The sequence below is a fragment of the Lampris incognitus genome, chromosome 20, assembly GCF_029633865.1.
Source record: "Lampris incognitus isolate fLamInc1 chromosome 20, fLamInc1.hap2, whole genome shotgun sequence".
Lineage (NCBI taxonomy): Eukaryota > Metazoa > Chordata > Actinopteri > Lampriformes > Lampridae > Lampris > Lampris incognitus.
In genome coordinates, this window is record NC_079230.1 from 12,825,991 (window position 1) to 12,843,555 (window position 17,565).

The following is a 17,565-nucleotide window of genomic DNA, read 5'->3' on the forward strand; positions in this document are numbered from 1 at the left end:
CTTCCTCTTCCCTCCACCCGCATCCTCACTCTCCCAATTTGGGCCATCGCTCCCCCGCCCGCCATCCTCCTCCAAGTGTGGCTCCTGCGCTCTCTCCTGACTCCTCCCCTATTCTCCATCTTTCTTTCTCCCGTTCACCCCGCCGTCCTTTCTCCTTTCACACCCCTTCTCCTCTCTCTCCTCCCTCGTGTTTGCACTACCCTTCCCCTATCCATCTGTCTCATCACAGCTTCCTGTGGCTCTTGCTGGTTGTCCTCGCCCCGCTGTGCTTACTGCCCTGTCCAGCCCAGGGAGCCAGGTTCCGGGTTGGCGTGGTGGGCCCCTGGGGGTGCGACCCTCTTTTCGCCAAGGCGCTGCCCAGCGTAGCGGCCCAGTTGGCAGTCAATCGCATCAACAAGGATCCCTCGCTCTCCAACGGCGTCACTTTTGATTATGTTGTGCTGCAGGTAAGCTGGTCTGCTCACCTGCTAATGGCACGTGTTGTTATGCTGCGTTCCAGTCAGCCTCGGAAACCGGGATCTCTGACATTTTATGTGGAAAAAAATACAAATAGAATTGCTTTTGGAAGTCTGAATTCCATCCTGGAAAATATTTCTTTGCACACTCACTGCTAAGATACAGTTTTTGATGTGAAACAACGACTATCTATGCATATAGTATATGCTATAGCAATAGCACTTCATTAGCAGCCATAATACTGAGCAGTCTCTGAAACAACGCTGAATTTTTTGTCCTCTGGCGACCCCTCTTCCTGACAATCGATTAATGTGAAAACGTACTTCCTGGTTTGCCGATAAAATTTATTGGATAAGAAAATGTGAATAACAACATTGCATGTACTTTACAGAACTCCATCATATAGCATTGCTATTGGCATTTCCTTATACAGCTGTAGTATATATAGTGTTGACCATCGCATTTTCTTATACAATGCACCCTATTGGCAAACCACGAAGTTTTGACATTCATGGATACTACGTCGGTGACGTCACCGGCAGACAGTTTCAGTGACGTTTCAGAGACACACAAAAGACTGCTCAGATTTAACGGCAACGGCATCTTCCCACACCACTTCCAGTGTGGGAAGATGGCGGCGTGAATTTACGTTTGCGGCAGCCTCACCCGGTACCGTCCATGCAGTGTCTTTGTCCACGTCTGTCCATGTCTGCCCGGTGACCACACTCTTGCCTGAATCGGTCTGGATCGGTCTGCTGCGTCCCGTGGGCCCAGGAACCATCTTTAACAGTTTTGTTTTTTTAATTCAAACTTCAGTCTAAGACTAAGACCTCTTACTAATGACCTGTATTTTTAGTTTGTTGAAACATTTGCATGGTTATTGGCCAACGATGTAAATTCTGAGTGCAGCTCATTTTGCTGCTCTGTATGCTCACAAGTTCCAATCTCAGCAATACCCAAGGTGAGGAGGATGCAGTATGGATCTAGCAGATGTAGTGCACATCTGTTCCAAACTGTCTGTGAACCTGACATGAAAGACAAGGTAATAAAACAGGCGGAGAGCCACATGCACACTAGACTAGCTAATGGATTATCCACTCGTGGTACAACCTCAGCTGAACTTGGTCAGGAAAATGGGAACTGAACTTGGTGGAAAATTGCCGTTGATATCTTTTTGGCTGTTTCTCCTATACGTCCAACACCTGCTGAAAGACACGTTTCAGTCTTGGACAGTAAGAAGTGCACAGGTATCAGCTGGTTGATTGAGCAGTCGACTGGTGTCACCCTGTAGGAACCGTGTCAGACCTCCAGGGCTTTGGAGAGCTTCCTGGGGTTCCACACCAGGGCCTCCGGCTTCATCGGCCCTGCCAATCCCGGCTACTGTGAAGCTGCATCACTACTGAGCAAAGGCTGGAACAAGGTAGTGTGTGTGTGTGTGTGTGTGTGTGTGTGTGTGTGTGTGTGTGTGTGTGTGCACGTGCGTGATGGTGGACGTGGGGAGATATGGTTTTTCAGACTCAAGGTACAATGCAGTTCTACCTTTTCTGACAGCGTGCCTCCCCCCCGCCCCGCCCCCCCTTTACGATCTTTTCCCTTCTCTACACACCTCCGCCCCCTGCAGGCAGTGTTTTCCTGGAACTGTGTGGGCCATGACCTGGATGATGTTCGAAGCCACCCGACCTTCGCCCGCACCATGCCCCGGCCCACCTGGGTGCTGCTGAAGATGATGCACCACTTCAGGTGGGCTCACGTCGGCATCATCGCCTCCTCCGACGACGTCTGGGTGGAGACGGCCACCAAGGTTCATATATAGTCTTTATTTTATTTTTATTTTCTATAAAGTAGAGGCCCTGGGTATTTCAAAATACCATTTAGTGTTGTAGGGGCTGTAGTGTGGCACACCTTGGGTCTGCATGTAGCTGACATTTTTTTCTGTGAATTTCTGTGAGTCTCATCTGGTAAACCTTAACACCTCTCAACATAAAATGAGGCTAGATGAGACTAGATGAGACTACATGAGACCACATGAGATATGATAAACTACTTATTCTTGTCGAATTTCAGTCAGAGGCTGACAGTGTTGGGACAAACACGGGAGCCACCTTTTTATTATCAAGCACTATTTTTGCACTGTGTGTGTTTCCCGTGTCTCTTGGGTCAGAATCCTTATGTTAAGGAAAAGTGAGTCCATGGTCCTAATGCGATTAGGAGAATCGATTTTGATATATATTGTAAATTAGTGATCCACGCTAATGAGTGAAACGAAGGCGCTCAAATAACTAAGATATCTGTCTCTGAAAGTCAGGTTTAAGCAGAATCGACCCTTTTTTCCCCCCCAATTGTATCCGGCCAATTACCCCACTCTTCTGAGCAGTCCTGGTCGCTGCTCCACCTCCTCTGCTGATCCGGGGAGGGCTGCAGAATCCCTGTGTTACCTCCGGCTTGGTCGGGCGTCCCTACAGACACAATTGGCCATGTCTGCGGGTGGGAAGCTGGATGCGGGTATGTGTCCTGGTCGCTGCACTAGCACCTCCTCTGGTCGGTTGGGGCACCTGTTTGGGGGGGGGGGGAACTGGGGGAATAGTGTGATCCCACACACTACATCCCCCTGGCGAAACTCCTCACTGTCAGGTGAAAAGAAGCGGCTGGCGACTCCAGATGTATCGAAAGAGGTATGTGGTAGTCTGCAGCCCTTCCCGGATTGGCAGAGGGGGTGGAGCAGCAACCAGGATGGCTCGGAGAGCGGGGTGATTGGCCAGGTACAATTGGGGGAGAAAAAGTGTGTGGGGGGGTGAAAATTTGCACACACGGATTCTACACCGCTGCTTTGACCCTCCTCTCGCCTTCATTAACATCTTCGTAAGACGAATAGGCGAAATCGACAGAGGGGTATTAGCTTGAATCCTTGTGGTCACTCTTACTCCGAAACAGGTAACCACATGTCACAGGGTGCTGGAAGTATGCAGGCTTTCCTTTCACCCACCTGTTAGTGTACCGACAGACTAATCAGGGAAAGTGACTATCCATCCATCCATCCATCCATCCATCCATTATCGAAGCCACTTACCCCAATCAGAGTCGTGGGATGCTGAAGCCTATCCCAGCAGTCATTGAGCATCAGGCAGGGAGACACCCTGGACGGGCCACCAGTCCATCACAGGGCCGACACACACATTCACCCCTAGGGACAATTAAGTATGGTTGATTCACCTGACCTACATGTCTTTGGACTGTGGGAGGAAACTGGAGCACCCAGAGGAAACCCACGCAGACACAGGAAGAACATGCAAACTCCACACAGAGGACGACCTGGGACGACCCCCAAGGTTGGACTACCCCGGGGTCCCAACCCAGGACCTTCTTGCTTTGAGGCGACCGGCACTGTGCCACTGTGCCGCCTGAAAGTGACTAGTTGTAATGAAAACCTGCATAGTCTTGGCCCTCCATGGCTCAGATGTCATACAGCTAATTTATGTGCGGTGTCTCCTTGTCCAGTTGGCCAACGTACTGAGGAGTCATGGTATGCCGGTGAGGCTGGTTGTTATCATGGAAAACACTCCTCATGGCATCAGGAGGACCTTGGCCAAGGTCCGCAAGCTGGGAGACATGCGAAGTAAGCATTGCTATTCTTTTTTCCATAAGTAGATTTGTGCGTTCATAAGTGGGATGTTTAAACTGCAAATTGTATTTCAACACTGTTACGACTACTTTTATAACTGCTACAACTATGACTATTACTGTTCATACTAAAACTATTTCTACAGTACTGCCAAGATTACAAAGACCATCGTTACTCCCAATACCTGAACTACTTGTTAAAAAAAGATTACTGGGCGTCCGGGTAGCGTAGCGGTCTATTCCCTTGCCTACCAACACGGGGATCTCCGGTTCGAATCCCCGTGTTACCTCCGGCTTGGTCAGGCATCCCTACAGACACAATGGGCCGTGTCTGCTGGTGGGAAGCCGGATGTGGGTGTGTCCTGGTCACTGCACTAGCGCCTCCTCTGGTCGGTCAGGGCACCTGTTTGGGGGGAAGGGGAACTGGGGGGAATAGCATGATCCTCCCACGCGCTACGTCCCCCAGGCGAAACTCCTCAGTGTCAGGTGAAAAGAAGCGGCTGGCGACTCCACATGTACCGGAGGAGGCATGTGGTAGTCTGCAGCCCTCCCCGGATCGGCAGAGGGGGTGGAGCAGTGACTGGGGCAGCTCGGAAGAGTGGGGTAATTGGCCGGATACAATTGGAGAGAAAGGGGGGGGGGGACATGATTACTAACACTATAATTACTGCTGTATCTACGAGAGCTATTTTTGCTGGTCCTACTGCTGCTGTAACTAGTACAGCTATCAGTTCTGCAACAAACAAACAAAATGGTACCACAATTTTTCTGATTATTGTTACTTCACGAAATATGAAATTTAAGTTTTTTAGCGTAATGCTTTCATCTACACCAGTTATACTCAACCATGTGCCACGGGGACCATCTGTATGCAGACTAGTCTTCCCAACCCAACAGTAAACCAGTTGAATTCACTGGTTAGTCCTCCTCTGCCTGGCCGGAAGTGTGTTCATTGGGTGAAATGAACTGGTGTAGAGTTGGGTTGGACAGAACACCGGCATACACGTGGCTTAATGTGGCACACGGACGAGTATCACTGATCCTCACTAACTTGCAATTCATTGCTGTTATTAACTGTCTATGAAATGATCTGTTCCCTTTAGCACATCTGGACGATGGACGTCCAGTCATTCATTCAATCAATTAGTCGATTGTTTGATCAATCAATCTGTAAATCAAACAGATCGATTACCAATTTATTCATCTAATTACATATTCATTCATGTCAATGAAAAAAAAGAAGTTTTTTTGGTTCAGACATAGCCAGCTCGCGATTGCGCCATTAAATCTTCTCACCCTCGCCCCCTAGTGGTGATCCTCTGCATGCACTCTGTGCTGATCGGCGGGGGGCTGCAGAAGCTCCTCCTGGAGACGGCCTACGACATGCGAATGATCGACGGGTCGCTGGTCTTCGTGCCGTACGACGCCCTGCTCTACAGCCTGCCGCACCGCAACGTGAGCTACGCGGCCCTGAGGGCGAACAGCAAGCTGCTGAGGGCGTACGACGCCGTGCTGACGGTCACCATGGATTCCCCCGACATGTCGCCCTATGAGGCGTACGGCGAGGCCATGGAGAGGGGAGAGGTGGCGAGGAACATAAAGCCACAGCAGGTAAAGCACGGTTTCTTTATGCATATCCAGTCCACTCCAAAGTGGGTAAAGTGCGTATACTTCTAGTAATTGACCTTTCGCAAAGTCCCGACCCCCTTAGTTACTGTTGCTATGCCCGTCAAGCGTTTCAGAACTATCCAGGAAGTAGCCGGAAAACACCAAAACATGAAGGAAGAAATCAGCACATCGTGTGGGTAAAAGTAACAGTAATAATACGTTAGCCGTATTAGCTATCAATAATAGCTAGTAGCAAGCTTAGCATGGAGCAGACAGGTATTTTTGTTGATTTTGGATGGATTAAGCTGGCCACATTGCGCTTCTTGCGTTCTGGGTTTCGGGAAGGGAAAGACAATTACACCCCTCCAAACTTTTCACATATCTCTAGATTTGCAGATCCCATAGGCACACCGTTACAGCATTTTGTTGTGTGTTTGAAAGCTTGACGGACCGTTGCTAAGGTAGGATTGGACAAGCACCGTTCTGGGGCGGTACTTTGCGAAAGGTCAATTGTATATTTACACCTAATATAGACACTCTTGTCATTGTTGTTACCTGATGATGAAGATGTTTTTTTTTGCCAATTCATAAAACTTTTGGTGGGGACATAACAGCAGTTCTAGAAATGACCTTTCCCAACCAGGTCTATGCCTGTGTGTGTATGTGTGTGTGTGTGTGTGTGTGTGTGTGTGTGTGTGTGTGTGTGTGTGTGTGTGTGTGTGTGTGTGTGTGTGTGTGTGCGTGTGATACCTCCAGGTCTCTCCTCTATTTGGGACCATCTACAGTTCAGTTCTCTTCATGGCCCATGCGGTCCACAGCGTCAGGGAGGCCGGGGAGTGGCTGTCTGGGGGCAACCTGGCCAGACACACGAAGAACCTCGACTTTCGGGTACCGATCACAGAAAAGACTTGGTCGTAGTAATAATGTTGTGTTTATTAACTCTGAAACAAAACCTCTCGACGCACCCGTAACAGCGCTCCCCCCTGAGTCTTTGTGGTCAAAGTTCCTGAAAACTGCCGTCAACTTTTCCTATTGCCGGTTTGTTTGCGTCATCCAGGTTGTCGTTTTCATAGGTTGCTCATGTAGCATGAAATTGGGCCTCATGTTAAAAAAAAAAAATCTGTGAACATCGCCTGCGCTCCTTTTGAGAATTTCACCATCAGTCAACTTTAGCCAGCATTTCCACTCCAAAATAGACCCTTTTATGCTTTCCTCCCTATTGTCAGGGAAGTTCTGGTAGTTGGAAAAAAGAGGAATATCGCAAACGCAGTTCAACTTTTTTTTTTTTTTTTGGAAATGTGCCGTTTGTCACCACTCATAGTCCACATTGGCTCTCAAGCCACGAAGAAACCAAAGTGTGACATGAAGTACTGTTAGATCCTGGTCACAAAACATCAGGTTTGGTGAGTTCACGTGTGCTCACAAAAAGACTTCCAAAGGACCGTTAGGAATCCTGTGTGGCACCATTTATTAAGACATGTATGCATTACTCGCTCCGTCACACTGTCTTTGCAATGCTAACAAGGGCATGGTAGCTCGAATACACCCTGGTTATGCAGAATCCTGATCGTAACACCCGACCAACTCTGACAGCCATGTGCTCAAAATCCAGTTTTCAAGTGTCCAACCCCGTCACCTGATGCATCCTAGCATAATAAAAAGATGTTATTGAAACATGTGTGACTGTAGCTCTGAATGTGAATGTATCATGGCGGCACGGTGGTGCAGCGGTTAGCGCTGTCACCTAACAGCGAGAAGGTCCTGGGTTCGAACCCCGGGTCGTACAACCTTGGGGGTCATCCCAGGTCGTCCTCTGTGTGGTGTTTGCATGTTCTCCCCGTGTCTGCAGTGGGTTTTCTCCGGGTGCTCCGGTTTCCCCCACCATCAAAAAGTCATGCATGTTAGGGTTTATACTCCTGTCTGTGCCCTTGACTGAGGCATGGCAAGACGAACTGGAGTTGGTCCCCGGGTGCTGCACGGCGGCTGCCCACTGCTCCTAGCTACACAGCTAGGATGGGTTAAATGCAGAGTCCAACATCTCTAATCTGTGTCATAGGGCCTCAGCCACCCGATCAAGACCAACTGCTGCGGAGTCGCTATGGTTGATTACCTGATACTGGACACAGATGGACTCTCCTGGGAGTTGAAGCCTACCTACAGGTCTGTGGGCATATCTAGGTTGTAGTATTTCTCTGTAAATCGCCAATCAGACAATAAAAGATAAAATACCCAATGAGAGGGTAGGTGAAGGCATGCAAAACTCAAGAGTTGATCTTGCACAATGTAAGATGACTAAAGGTTGTGACTAAGGGTTATTTGGGGATAATGCGATATTGTTCATAACTGACAACACTGACCATACTTTTTTTTTTTTTGGGGTACAGGATTGAAATGGAGGCCAACATGATACGCTTCCTGGGTAGAGATATCCACTTCCCACGCGGCTACGGCCCCAGGAAGGACGCCTCCTGCTGGTTCACCAGTGGAGTCATCTGCTCTGGAGGTGAGGATCACACACACACACAAACACACACACATTTAATATCATTAACAATATCACTGTTAACTAACTGATGACCATTTATAATGTTAACTAAAGATATTTGTGTACAAAACAGCTGAACATCAGTTGCATTTTTGTAACACTGATAAGTGGGCATACGGTTTAATATGACAGCTATAATTTTCTTCCCCCAAGGATCAAACAAATGAATGATAACTTTCCTGCAAAAATGTATCCAGCATTATGTGATAAAGGCCTCTGTTACGTTGTTATTCAGGTGTGGATCTGTTCTCGGCGGTTAGCGTGCTGCTCAGCGGGATCATGTTCTCCACGTGTGCTGCGCTTCTCACTTACTGCCTCAGGTGAACCCACAGCACATAGTTTTAGTTAACATGGCTCCTACGTGATGGGAAAATAAGGCACCGTCCTTGTTTTATCCAGTAGCATCAGGTTGGTGTCACTTTATTCCAGCCAACATTTGAAACATGTTAATTTGCATTATAAACAAATTAAACTACCTCATCGGCATACCTTATCCCCACGTAAAAAAAAACAAACCCAAAAGGTTTTCAGATCACACCGCAAATCTAATCATCTCAGCAAGACTAAACAACTCTAGATGAAGGTATTTTGTGCTGTCATGAACGTAGTTAGTAGACAAGGAAAGTAATGGGATATTTCAGCGTGTAAGTCTCCTCTGTAAGGTGTCCAAATAGCATCAAACTAGTTTACAAAATAGGATAAAAATGAAATAAATAAAAATACAATAAATAAAAATAAATAAAATAAAAAGTTGACGGTTTAAATGAGTAGAAATTTACGAACTTTATAAGAATGATTTATAGTTTCTTTTTCGGTTTTTCTTGGAAACTAACTGCTGGATTAAGTTTAAATAAAGTTGTTAAAAATATATGAAGAATATGATAGCCCTGTTATGGACTGGCGGCCTGTCCAGGGTGTCTCCCCGCCTGCCGCCCAATGACTGCTGGGATAGGCTCCAGCATCCCCGCGACCCTGAGAGCAGGATAAGCAGTTTGGATAATGGATGGATGGATGGATATTTGATTACTTAATATATTTACCTAATTAGGTAATGGAGGAAGTTAGTGCTGGATACCAGCAGTATATAAATGTACATTCATTTCAATTGTGTTGTATTTAATTGTATTAAATGCCCTCATGGACAGCACTGACTTACCATTCATGGCTCCTGCTTGTATTATGATTAATCACCCAAATCACTCATGGCCCCTTTTGGAGAAAACTTCAGCGTGGTAAAAAGTTTGTTAAAAAGCTGGTGATTATTTTTCATTTTCTTTCTTTCCTTCAGTCACATTATATGCTATTGTTCTCACAGGTATGTTAATTGCGGTTGCGTTACAGGATGCTTTTTGCACCACCATCCATCACCCCCCCCCCCCCCATTGTTTACCTCTTGTTTCTCATTTCCAAGGCGACGTATCAGTCAAATCCGAATGGTCAAGGGTCCCAATCAGATCCTGCTGACTCTGGCTGACGTCACATTCATCAACCCGTCGCTTAGCAACAAGGTCAGCGCCCGTTCTGTCTTTTTGGGAAAAGTTAGCATTAGCTGTCCAGGATCTTGAAGGGTTGTAATGGTTGAAAGGCAACCTCTTTGACACCACTGCTCTAGACGCACACAGATTGGCCGTTTTGGTGATGGATCTACTGCCGAGTTGGTTAACAAAGCACAGAGAGCGGGGCTCAAGTCCTGATAAGCCTTTTTTTCACACTTGAGAAGCTATGTGTTGCTCCAAATTTAAGTGGGGCATTTTTTTTGGGGGGGGGGGGGGGCATCCGGGTAGCGTAGCGGTCTATTCTGTTGCCTACCAATATGGGGATCCCCGGTTCGAATCCCGCTGTTACATCCGGCTTGGTCGGGTGTCCCTACAGACAAAATTGGCCATGTCTGTGGGTGGGAAGCCGGATGTGGGTATGTGTCCTGGTTGCTGCACTAGCGCCTCCTCTGGTTGGCTGGAACGCCTGTTGGGGGGAGGGGGAACTGGGGGGACTAGTGTAATCCTCGCACGCGCTACGTCCCCCTGGTGAAACTCCTCACTGTCAGGTGAAAAGAAGCGGCCACATGCATCGGATGAGGCATGTGGTAGTCTACAGCCCTCCCTGGATCAGCAGAGAGGGTGGAGCAGCGACCGGGACAGCTCGGAAGAGTGGGGTAATTGGCCAAGTACAATTGGGGGGAGAAAAAAAGGGGGGGGGTCAAAAACGAACCAAAAAAAAGTGAGGCATTTTGAATCTTATTTTCTGTAACACTGTAAGTAATGGTCATATCCTTCAAGACTTTACCAAAATGTTTGTGCTTTGAAAGTGCGCTATAAAAATTCTAGATAGCCATTGTATTTTTACGTCAGTGAGATCCCCTTATTTTCACAGTAATGTGAAATGTGTCACATGGTGCCACTACCCCGGTGTGACTCTGTCGCCTTCTCCTGCTCCAGAGTGGTCTTTAAAACTTGTGTGGATGACACCATCCATTAATCAAACTGACTCAGCCTAACATTTTTAACATCTAGTGCGCATCATCTCCTGCAATACAGTCCAAGCTGGTCGACATAATGCTTAACATTTCCCCCCTGCAGAAGCTGAGTATGGATGACAGCAGGGCCAGCGACGTCAAGAGGAGCTTCTCAGCTCAAAGTAGCACTTCTGTTCTCTCCAGCCAATCTCCCGCCACCCTGGAGAACTCCAACGTTGTGATTTACGAGGTGAGACGGAGCATCCAATCGGTTTTCCTAATATATACATGCATAATGAGAAAAGTGACATAAATGGGACATAATTTGATTTTGTGAAAGAGAAGTCAAGTGATAGCAGTGATTTTTCCATTTTATTTAAGTTGTAAAGTGCTCTAAAAGGAACACGAGCAAATCAAATCGGCAATAAAAGCAAATCCTTTCCACTGTATGCTTCATTAAGAAATCATTTGTCAAGCACCACTCAGCTAAATTTGGATAAGCTGGCTAATCTGTCTTTTCTGGGTTAACAATCAATAAGCCTTTTATGTATAGCATATTTTGTACTTTTAAATGCAATGCAGTGCACTTTACATTGAGGGAAGGTGCAAGGATAAAAAAATCTACCCATTCTCGTTGTTTTATCGGTTTCCTTTCCAAATGGAAAGAATCCTTTTGGAAAGGATTTGTATCCTATTCGGTGAGTTTTGGCAAAACAAATCGATCCAAATTCAAAATCTATTCACACTCCAAATTGTCATGTTGGTATCACTTACTTACATACTGTGATCTGGCATCAACCCATTCAGTCTGAAAAGATAAAGTTCCCCAAATGCCTTAGCCCATTCACCATCAGTGCCACCACTAACTGCCTTTCAATCTTATTAGGAGTCAACTTGAATTACTTTGTTGTTTTTTTCATCACCTCCTCTATAGGGAGACTGGGCCTGGCTAAAGAGACTCCCGTACGGCACCTTCAGGAGCATCAACCCCAAAACCAGTGACATATTTGAACTGGTCAGTTTGACCATGGTGAAAATGAAGTGGATCGGTTCCCTCTTAACCAAAATGGATGAGAAATAGATATATTTTCATGGAAATAAAACTACTGCCTCGGTTTCTTGTGAGGTAGAGAGTAATGGAATTAGTTCTGCTCGTATTTCATCGAGGCTGTGTTGCATGTTTTCGAAAACACAGGTCAATGCATCCTTGGGAATTATTGCTATTTTGTATGTTAAGGTATTAAAAGGGCTAATAACCACTGGAATATTCAACTCAGTCTGCTAATGGGGCAATTATTTTTACATATTTCTTTTTATGATCTAATAATTCTGATAAACACGTTCTCTTGGAGTCAAACTGTTCAGACAAGCATCTCTGTCCTAATGTTTGCAGATGAAGGACATGCGTCATGAGAACGTTAACCCGTTCCTGGGCTTCTTCCACGACTGCGGGGTGTTGGCCATGGTGACAGAGTTCTGCTCCCGGGGCAGTATGGAGGACCTGCTGCTCAATGAGGATGTCAAACTGGACTGGATGTTCAAGTCGTCCCTGCTGCTGGATCTGATCAAGGTTAGGAGTGGAGGGAAAGGGAGACCACGCACAGGTTCTGCACCTTCCCGCACCACCTTCCTGGCAATGGCGTGCCCACAAAGCTGTGCTCTTATCCACAGCTTCAGTGTGAGGTTTTGGTTAGGTTGAGCAAGCAAGCAAATTTTTATATATATAGCATTTTTAAAAACATACAGTTACAAGTGAATGAAATGGACCAATAAACTGATCAACTGCAGTGGCAAAGTTCTCAGGACCAATTAAGAGAACTTAAGTTTTGTCAGGGTTTCGATGGAGGAAATTAAGGGACATCCAGTCTTTGGTGGCAGCTAAGTAATCATGGAGGGAGGACAGTTGATTCAGGTTATTGGGTTTGGCAGAGAAATAGATCCGAGTATCATCGGCATAACAGTGGCATGACATGTCTTGAAAGTGGCTAAACAAAGGACCCAGACGAAGTAGGTATAAAGAGAAGAGCATTAGCCCAAGGACAGACCCCTGAGGGACTCCACACAGCAGGGGAGCTGATGAGGATACAAGATTGTTAATACAAACATTAAAATATTCATTAGACAGATAAGAGGAGAGGAGTTGAGAGGCTTGATTTAGGAACAGAGGTTTTTAATTCGGTCTTCAGGTACCGTCAGTACTGCTGTTGGTTTTCTATCCTCCCAGGGAGTTCATTACACCCACCTGTTGTTCCAGGTCTTAAAATCCTGTTACTAGAGAGCTGGAATACCTGGAAAAATAGAAAACCAACAAGGTTTGCTTGAGTTGGTTTGAAATGCTTCTGCAAGGCTTCTGGTAAATTCTCTGCACCAATTTTATCTGATATGCATCTGCGTCCAGTGGAGTGTAGGATTCAATTTAAAATTATTTTAATATTAAATGAATTCATTAATAATAAATTAATTGCTTTTTAATAGGCACAGTGGCACAGCGGTTAGCACAGTCGCCTCACAGCAAGAAGGCCCTGGGGTAGTCCAAACTTGGGGGTTGTCCTCTGTGTGGAGTTTGCATTTTCTCCCCGTGTCTGTGTGGGTTTCCTCCAAGTGCTCTGGTTTCCTCCCACAGTCCAAAGACATGTAGGTCAGGTGAATCGGCCATACTAAATTATCCCTAGGTGTGTGTGTGTGTGTGTGTGGGTGTGTGTGTGTGGGCCCTTGATGGACTGGTGGCCTGTACAGGGTGTCTCTCCACCTGCTGCCCAGTGACTGCTGGGATAGACTCCAGCAGCCCGTGACCCTGGTTGGGATAAACGGCTTGGATAATGGATGGATTATTTTTTTAACTTATAAGGCCCTGTGCCCTTATACTCCACCAGGTTCCTTAGGTCCTCTGACCAGGGCTTGTTAGGGCTCGGCTACACCTGAGACAGGTAGAAATCCAAAGGAGAACGGTTGTTGGCCATGGTCACTCCTACTCTGTGAAACCTTAAATCTGCTGCATCTGTTTCTGCTGCTGTTTCAAGGTTTAAAAAGCTCTGCCTTTGTAGCATGTGCTTTAATGTGCAGAATTACTGCCGTCTGTTTTGTCATTATTGCGTTGTTCTGCTTTTTTCCTATTGTATTTTTATTTTATCTGTGTCCCATGCCTTGTACCTTCTATTTCAAAAAGTGCTCTATAATAAAGACTTACTTACTTTTTTATTAAAATGTCATATTGTGGGGGCGTCCGGGTAGCGTAGCGGTCTATTCTGTTGCCTACCAATATGGGGATCCCCGGTTCGAATCCCGCTGTTACATCCGGCTTGGTCGGGTGTCCCTACAGACACAATTGGCCATGTCTGCGGGTGGGAAGCCAGATGTGGGTACGTGTCCTGGTCGTTGCACTAGCGCCTCCTCTGGTCGGTCGGGGCGCCTGTTTGGGGGGAGGAGGAACTGGGGGGGGAATAGCGTGATCCTCCCACATGCTACATCCGCCTGGTGAAACTCCTCACTGTCAGGTGAAAAGAAGCGGCTGGCGACTCCACATGTATTGGAGGAGGCATGTGGTAGTCTGCAGCCCTCCCCGGATTGGCAGAGGGGGTGGAGCAGAGACCGGGGAGGCTCGGATGAGTGGGGTAATTGGTCAAGTTCAACTGTGGAGAAAAGGGGGGGAAACCCCCCCCCCAAAGAATATCATGTTGTCCCCAGGCCCAAGGCTTCAATCTCAACCCGCTAAAACACAGACATGTCTAAAGGCAAGGTTTTTAAATTTGTAAGAGCGTGCCTTGTTGACCAGACGAGCAACTCCCACTTCTCCCTGTCTATTGACCAACATGTAAACTGCACTCCACCCACCGCAGTGCTCTTGGAAACTCAGTTGGTGTCATTAAGTTGTCAAATAAGTTTGAGCATGCCATTTTCCCACCACAGGGTATGAAGTACCTGCACCACAGGGGAATCTGCCATGGTCGTCTGAAATCTAGGAATTGCGTGGTGGACGGGCGCTTCGTCCTGAAGATAACCGACTATGGCTACAATGAGGTTATGGAGGCACAGCGGTTCCCCTACCCCGATTCTCCTGCAGACGGTGAGTCCACAGAACAGAGCAGAATGGGAGAAAACGAACTTGGATGAGGGTCAAGATGGTTTTCAGTTCTCCCTAAGGATTCGTAAAGAACCTTACAAAGTATTTGTACTGGCAGCCAGACAAAAAAAGTCTGTCCTTGTTGTCCCAAAGTCTGGGGTCGGTGGTTTTTGCCATCAGGGGTCCTATAGACTTCCGGAAAAGCCTACAGGCAACTCAGACTGCCCACTTTAACCTCCTCTTAAGAATCCCCTTTGAAAACTCTTCTTTTAAGACTTCAGATTTTAATTTTGGGTGCCGCATAAAGAATTTTGATATGATTTTGAGTTATGCTATTTTGTTTTATCCTATTCCAAATGTCAATAAAAGAAAATCCGTATAATGCGGTGGTTCTCAAACGTTTTGGACCATGCAACACATCTCATTAAACCAAAGCATCCAAGTATCACCCATAAGCCACCAATTTACTAAGCCACAAAAATCTCCTCACACACAAAAAATCTCTCTCTCTCTCTCACACACACACACACACACACACACACACACACACACACACACACTCACTATGTGTCTGTGTTTATGCACACAAGTCCATGGGCATGCACGATCATGTACATTTGTCCCCCGCTATTTTGCAGAACTGTTGTGGACGGCCCCTGAGATCCTGAGGACTGGACACCTGGGTCTTCACAACACCGTCCATGGTGATGTGTACAGTTTCTCCATCATCATGCAGGAAGTGGTGGTGAGGGGACCGCCCTTCTGCATGATGGACCTCTCCGCCACAGGCAAGACTCCAAGTCCCACAGCACATCAGGCCATTTCCTTTTGTGCTTATTTTGGTCTCAGAGGATGTGTTGATATGCACGCCCCATTTACAGCACTGAGTCCAATTGGAAAGATAATTCAACTTTGACAGAAAGGAGAGACTGGCTTGAAACATTTTTGGATGTTTTTAAGGATGTCTTACTTCCTGGATGGCTGAAATTAATCTTAACATAGACATTTTTCATTGCAACAAGTGCAAAGGTCTTTTGTTGTCTGCCAAATAATTCTGGCATAAAAAAGGGAATTTAGATAAGATGTTTGCAGCCCACAGGAACATTTTAGAGCAAGTTCGAGGCAATTGGCACACATTCAGAGGCTATTAGACAACAATCAATAACATAAATTAAGAAGCTTAGTGCAAGAAAATGTTACGATGCGAAAACATATTTAGGAAATTGTACTCAAGTGAACAAGCTTACGGAAAACCTGTTTTTGGGGGCGTTGTTAGTCGTTCACCCTGGACTTCTTCTCTACTGCTTGCATGGAATTCTGCCCCCCCTTTTTTCTCTGAATTGTTTCCGGCCAATTACCCCAGTTTTCCGAGCCATCCCCGGTCACTGCTCCCCTCCTCTGCTGATCCGGGGAGGGCTGCAGACTACCACATGCCTCCTCCGATACATGTGGAGTCACCAGCTGCTTCTTTTCACCTGACAGTGAGGAGTTTCACCAGGGGGGACGTAGCACGTGGGAGGATCACGCAATTCCCCCCAGTTCCCCCTCCCCCCTGAACAGGTGCCCCAACCGACCAGAGGAGGCGTTAGTGCAACGACCAGGACACACACCCACACCTGGCTTCCCACCCACAGACACGGACAATTGTGTCTGTAGGGACGCCAAACCAAGCCGGAGGTAACAAGGGGGTTTGAACCGGTGATCCCTGTGTTGGTTGGCAACGGAATAGACCGCTGCGCTACCCGGACACCCAGAATTCTGGTTTTTGTCGTTTTGAATTGATGGTGACGAGCACATCAAATGCGAAACACTTTGGCAATAAAAACCAAAAGCAACTGTACAAAACAACTCCCCGCTCTTCTTTTTCCAGAGTTGATTGAGAAGATCTGCAAGCCTCCTCCGCTGTGTCGCCCTGCCGTCAGTGCGGACTGCGCTCCCATGGAATGCATCCACTTGATGAAACAGTGCTGGAACGAACAGCCGGAGAAGAGGCCCAGCTTTGACGAGATCTTCGACCAGGTGACTTACGTTGCCAGTTGGTTTTTTTGGTTTTAGTGAATATCCCGTGACATACAAATTATTGGGCGGCAGGGTAGCCCAGTGGTTAGCACTGTCACCTCACAGCAAGAAGGTCCTGGGTTCGAACCCTGGGGTTGTCCAACCGTGGGGGGTCGTCCCAGGTTCTCTCTGTGTGGAGTTTGCATGTTCTCCCCCTGTCTGCGGTGGGTTTTTTTCCGGGCGCTCCGGTTTCCTCCGCCATTAAAAGAAACATGCATGTTAGGGTTAATACTCCTGTCTGTAACCCTGAGCAAGGCAATAGGAAAAGAACTGGAGTTGGTCTCCAGGCGCAGCATGAAGGCGGCAGCCCAATGCTCCTAGCTACACAGATCACAGCTAGGACGGGTTAATTTGCAGTAACTGAATTTCCCCAAGGGAATTAATAAAGGAAACTTAATTAATTAATTGATTTATTATTGATTGATTTACAGGCCCTCTATTGAAAGGGCACACTGAGAGAAGCATATAAGTGCATGAGTGATTTATTGGAAAGGGCATGGCATGAAAACACACTCACTCACTCACTCACTCACTCACTCCAAACAATTGATTTGTTAATATTCCCCCTCTGCCGATCCGGGGAGGGCTGCAGCCTACCACATGCCTCCTCCGATACATGTGGAGTCGCCAGCCTTCTTCTCACCTGACAGTGAGGAGTTTCACCAGGGGGATGTAACGCGTGGGAGGATCACGCTATTCCCCCCAGTTCCCCCTCCCCCCCAAACAGGCGCCCCCAACCGACCAGAGGAGGCGGTAGTGCAGCAACCA

The 17,565-nt window shown here is 47.0% G+C and overlaps 1 protein-coding gene across 1 annotated transcript in view; it reads left to right on the forward strand.

Moving 5' to 3' along the window:
• Positions 1–17,565, forward strand: part of gc2 (guanylyl cyclase 2) — a 43,448-nt gene that overhangs the window by 12,610 nt on the left and 13,273 nt on the right. Inside the window, exons 2-17 of the mRNA XM_056300853.1 lie at positions 230–446; positions 1,748–1,876; positions 2,078–2,257; positions 3,952–4,069; positions 5,384–5,685; positions 6,439–6,570; positions 7,739–7,842; positions 8,067–8,185; positions 8,463–8,547; positions 9,639–9,735; positions 10,804–10,929; positions 11,614–11,694; positions 12,073–12,249; positions 14,586–14,742; positions 15,378–15,527; positions 16,610–16,758. Of these exons, the coding sequence (XP_056156828.1) occupies positions 230–446; positions 1,748–1,876; positions 2,078–2,257; positions 3,952–4,069; positions 5,384–5,685; positions 6,439–6,570; positions 7,739–7,842; positions 8,067–8,185; positions 8,463–8,547; positions 9,639–9,735; positions 10,804–10,929; positions 11,614–11,694; positions 12,073–12,249; positions 14,586–14,742; positions 15,378–15,527; positions 16,610–16,758 (2,323 nt within the window). The remainder of the gene's footprint in view (positions 1–229; positions 447–1,747; positions 1,877–2,077; positions 2,258–3,951; positions 4,070–5,383; positions 5,686–6,438; positions 6,571–7,738; positions 7,843–8,066; positions 8,186–8,462; positions 8,548–9,638; positions 9,736–10,803; positions 10,930–11,613; positions 11,695–12,072; positions 12,250–14,585; positions 14,743–15,377; positions 15,528–16,609; positions 16,759–17,565) is intronic.